This window comes from Pristiophorus japonicus, unplaced genomic scaffold, assembly GCF_044704955.1.
Source record: "Pristiophorus japonicus isolate sPriJap1 unplaced genomic scaffold, sPriJap1.hap1 HAP1_SCAFFOLD_576, whole genome shotgun sequence".
Classification (NCBI taxonomy): Eukaryota; Metazoa; Chordata; class Chondrichthyes; family Pristiophoridae; genus Pristiophorus; species Pristiophorus japonicus.
In genome coordinates, this window is record NW_027254484.1 from 73,565 (window position 1) to 78,039 (window position 4,475).

The 4,475-nt window shown below is 72.0% G+C and overlaps 1 protein-coding gene across 1 annotated transcript; it reads right to left on the minus strand.

Moving 5' to 3' along the window:
- Positions 1-820: 820 nt before the first annotated feature.
- Positions 821-3,934, minus strand: LOC139254787 (zinc finger protein 11-like). The gene has a single exon (XM_070873810.1). It carries the CDS (start codon positions 3,932-3,934, stop codon positions 821-823), a length of 3,114 nt encoding a protein of 1,037 aa, XP_070729911.1.
- Between the last annotated feature and the right edge of the window lie 541 nt (positions 3,935-4,475).

Genomic DNA, 4,475 nt, shown 5'->3' on the forward strand with positions numbered 1-4,475 from the left:
CAGGCCCACGGTTGAGACGTTGTTTCTCCGCCCTCCCCAGCGCGGAGGGAGGGAGGGGGTGGGCGGAGGGATGTGTGTGTGTGTGGGGAGAGGGTGGGGGGGGTGGGAAAACACGTGTGGCCTTGCCCCTCCCCTCCCCACCCACCCGTGAGCCTTCCGGAGGTAGGGAGCACTAAAGCTCGTATCGTCTCACGCCCCCGGTCCGCGCGCCTGTGCGGGGCGTGTGCGAGAGCGGGGCTCTCTGTACCCGTCGGGGCAGGGGGGGTGGGGGTAAGGAGCACGAGGTGATCTGATTGGTGTTTGCCTTGAGATGGGATTTGTGAGGGACGGGGTAGGGGAGAAGAGGGCGAAGGTGAGCACGGGCGGGGGAGGGGTCATGAGTCCGCTTGACCTCCTCCCCCCACCAGACCCCCCACCCCGACCCCAGCTTGCAAACGGCGCCCTCTTCAGGGGAGGTGGGGAGCGGGCGGCGATACACGCCGCAGTCGAATAGCCCGCCGCGCAGCACGAGGGGCTTGTGGGGGTGCGGGGAGGCGGGGGAGCTGTGCGGTCCGCGATCGAGGGATAATTCAGTGTTTGCAACGTGCAGTAGGGGGAGGGGAGAGGGAACGGCGGGGGAGGGGAGGAGAGGGGACGGAGGGGGAGGGGAGGAGAGGAGACGGAGGGGGAGGGGAGTTGGGACCAAGTCCCCACAAGATCCCCTCGACCTGCCCAGCAACGACCGGATCCTAGCCCCGCCCACTCTTACCCCAACTCCTCCCCCGCCCTCCCGTGGGTGGGGGGAGGGGGTTAAGCCCCCACCCCAGCCCCCCCCCCTCGGTCAGCGGGGACAGGGCAGGGCCCGGTCGGCCGCGTGGCGGGGGAGGTGACAGGCCAGCTCAAAGGCCCGGGCAAAAGCCTCGGGGCAGTGGGGGCAGGGAAAGGCGGGCTGGTGCTGGGCCGGGCGACGGCAACGGTGGCCGAGCAGCTCCACCAGCCGGCCAAAGTCGCGGCCGCACAGGGCGCAGTCGTAGGGGCGGGGGGCGGCGGGGGCGTCCGGGCTGGCCGCCCGCGCAGGGAGGGGGGCGTCCGAGGTGCTGGCCTCCGGGGGTTGGCGGATGTCAGCATACGGGGCCTCGTAGCCCTGCGGGAGTTCCAGGCCTTGGGCCTGCGGGGGTTCGCGGTTCTGCGCATGCGCCTCCTCTAAGCCCTGTGGGAGTTTGAGGCCTTGGGCCTGTGGTAGTTGCCGGCTCTGCGCATGCGCATTTTCCGAGCAATGTGGTCGTTGCCGGCTCTGCGCATGCGCATTTTCCGAGCAATGTGCTAGTTGCCGGCTCTGCGCATGCGCATTCTCCGAGCCCTGCGGTAGTTGCTGGCTCTGCGCATGCGCATTTTCCGAGCTATGTGGTAGTTGCCGGCTCTGCGCATGCGCATTCTCCGAGCCCTGCAGCAGCTGCCGGCTCTGCGCATGCGCATTCTCCGAGCCCTGCGGCAGCTGCCGACTCTGCGCATGCGCATTTTCCGAGCAATGTGGTAGTTGCCGGCTCTGCGCATGCGCATTTTCCGAGCTATGTGGTAGTTGCCGGCTCTGCGCATGCGCATTCTCCGAGCCCTGCGGCAGCTGCCGCCTCTGCGCATGCGCATCCTCTGAGCCCTGCGGCAGCTGCCGGCTCTGCGCATGCAGATTCTCCGAGCAATGTGGTAGTTGCTGGCTCTGCGCATGCGCATTTTCCGAGCTATGTGGTAGTTGCCGCCTCTGCGCATGCGCATCCTCTGAGCCCTGCGGCAGCTGCCGGCTCTGCGCATGCACATTCTCCGAGCAATGTGGTAGTTGCCGGCTCTGCGCATGCGCATCCTCCGAGCCCTGCGGGAGTTGCCGGCTCTGCGCATGCTGCTCCCCGGCCTCCGGCGTCGGTGGCCCCCCCCGGCAGTGCCTGGCCCGGTGGCCCCTCAGCCCCCCGGGGGCCTTGAAGGCCCGGCCGCAGCGGGGGCAGGCGTGGGGGCGCAGCGGCGAGTGGGTGCGCCGGTGCCGGCCCAGCAGCGAAGGGCGGGTGAAGCCCTTGCCGCACTGGCCGCAGACGTAGGGCCGCTCGCCCGTGTGGAGGCGGGCGTGGTGGTCGCGGTCCCGCCCGCTCTTGAAGCGGCGGGGGCAGGAGGGGCAGGGGTAGGGGGCCCGGTCCGAGTGGGCCCGCAGGTGGCGGGCCAGCTCGTAGGGGTAGCGGAAGCCCTTGTCGCACTGCGGGCAAGCGTGCCGCGGCGGGTCGGGCAGGTGGCGCCCCCGGTGCTTGAGCAGGTAGGAGGCGGTCTTGAAGCGCTTGGGGCACAGCGGGCACGGGTAGGGGGTCTGGTCGGTGTGGGTGCGCAGGTGCTGGGCCAGGTAGTGGGGCCGCTTGAAGCGCTTGTCGCAGCGGGGGCAGGGGAAGGGGGCCTCGTCGGTGTGAGTCAACCGGTGGCGGAGCAGCTCGTAGGAGTTGACGAAGCCCTTGCCGCAGGCCGGGCAGGCGAAGGGCCGCTCGTCGGTGTGGCTGCGCTGGTGGCGGAGGAGGTGGGAGGCCCGGCTGTACCGGCGGCCGCACTGGGCGCAGCGGAAGGGGGCGGGCAGCGGCGGGTGCAGGGCCACCCCCGTTCCTCCCCGGTGCAACGGCGACGAGGAGGCGGCGGAGGAGGAGGCGTGCTCCTGGAGCTCGGCCGCCCCCTCGAAGGTCAGCCGGCACAGCGGGCAGGAGAAGGGGCCCTGGCCGGCGTGGCCCGCCAGGTGGTGGCGGGAGAGGGCCTGGGGGTCGCAGAAGGACTTGCCGCACACGGCGCACTTGGGGCGCTCGGGGAGGGGGGCGGGCCCGTCCGCGTTGGCCGCCGTTGTCGGGCCGGGGGCCGGGCAGGGCGGGGCGGGCCCGAGCGAGGTCGGCGTCAACGTTGGCGACGAGGCCCATGATGTCAACGTTGTCGTCAACGTTGGCGACGAGGCCAATGGCGTCAACGTTGGCGACGAGGCCAATGGCGTCAACGTTGGCGACGAGGCCAATGGCGTCAACGTTGGCGACGAGGCCAATGGCGTCAACGTTGGCGACGAGGCCAATGGCGTCAACGTTGGCGACGAGGCCAATGGCGTCAACGTTGGCGACGAGGCCAATGACGTCAACGTTGGCGACGAGGGAGCGATCAATGCGGCGGAGGCCGCCACCGGCGCCCTCTGGTGGGTGCGCCGGTGACGGCGGAGCGTGCCGGGGTCGCGGAAGGCCCGCAGGCACTCGGGGCACGGGTACGGCCGCTCGCCGGTGTGCGAGTACTGGTGCCGCAGGAGGTGGGCCGAGCGGCTGTAGCCCTTGCCGCAGGCCCGGCAGCGGAAGGGGCGGCGGGGCGGGGGCCCGTGCTCGGCCCGGCGGTGGCAGGCCAGGCCCCGGGGCCGGGCGAAGCGGCGGGGGCAGGCGTCGCAGCGGTAGGGGCGGGAGGGGTCGTGGACCAGGGCGTGGCGGGCCAGCTCGTAGCGCTCCTTGAAGGACTTGCCGCACTGGGGGCAGGCGAAGGCCGAGGGCCGCCCGTGACGGCGCCGGTGCTTCTGGAGGTACCAGGGCGTGGCGAAGCGCTTGGGGCACAGCGGGCACAGGTACGGGCGCTGGCGCTCGCAGGAGTGGCGGGCCAGCAGCTCGGGCAGGGCAAAGTCCAGGCCGCAGGAGCGGCAACGCTGCGCGTCGCCGCGCGGATCCGGCGCGCCGGCGGGCGGCGTCGGCGGCGGCGACGGCGGCGGCCGGCAGCGGTGGCGGGCCAGCAGCGGGAAGTAGCCGAAGCCCCGCCCGCAGGAGGAGCAGATGAAGGGCGTGCGGGGCGGGTGCAGGGCCCGGTGACGCCAGAGGGGCCAGGCGCCCGGGAAGCGCTTGCCGCAGTCGCCGCAGCGGTGGGGGCGGCGGGGGGCGGGCGGGCCGGGCCTCCCCCGGCGGAGCGGGGCCCGGCGCGTCATCGTCCCGGGGCGGGGGAGGGTGGGGGCGCTACCCGACCGCGCGCATCGCCAGCCGCCCGCGCCGTCTCCCTCCTCTCCCTCCCGCCTTCCGACGGAGTACCCACGTCTACCGCCCTTCTTCTCTCTCCCTCGCGATCGTCACAGCCGGCAAGGGGGGGGTCGCGAGTGGCGAGATAAATAGTCCGAGGCAGAGGGGGGGGTCGATGGATTGTCCGTCGAGGCTTCTTGCTCCGGAGGGTGGGGGGGCGTCCGTTCCGGGCCCCACGGTTGTCGCTGTTGGTCGCCGCTGGGTCGAGTCGCTTGTCACGCGCCGGTCTCTTTGCGGGGGGAGGGGGAGCGGGGCGACGATCGCACACCTCTGCCAGCAAACCTCCTTTTCGCACCCCCCCCTCTCACCCCTGCCCGCAGACCCCCTTGCTCTTTTGTTTCTCCTCCTCTTCTTCTTCCCGAGGGGGGCGTTGGGGGGAGGGGGGCAGGAGCGGGGGAACAGCCCACGGAGAGAGAGAGAGGTCGGTGTCTCTCGCTGGCCCTGCAAGGGGTG

Coding starts and splice junctions, on each gene's coding strand:
- LOC139254787 (XM_070873810.1), bottom strand. CDS start 3,934: ATGACGCGCCGGGCCCCGCTCCGCCGGGGGAGGCCCGGCCCGCCCGCC.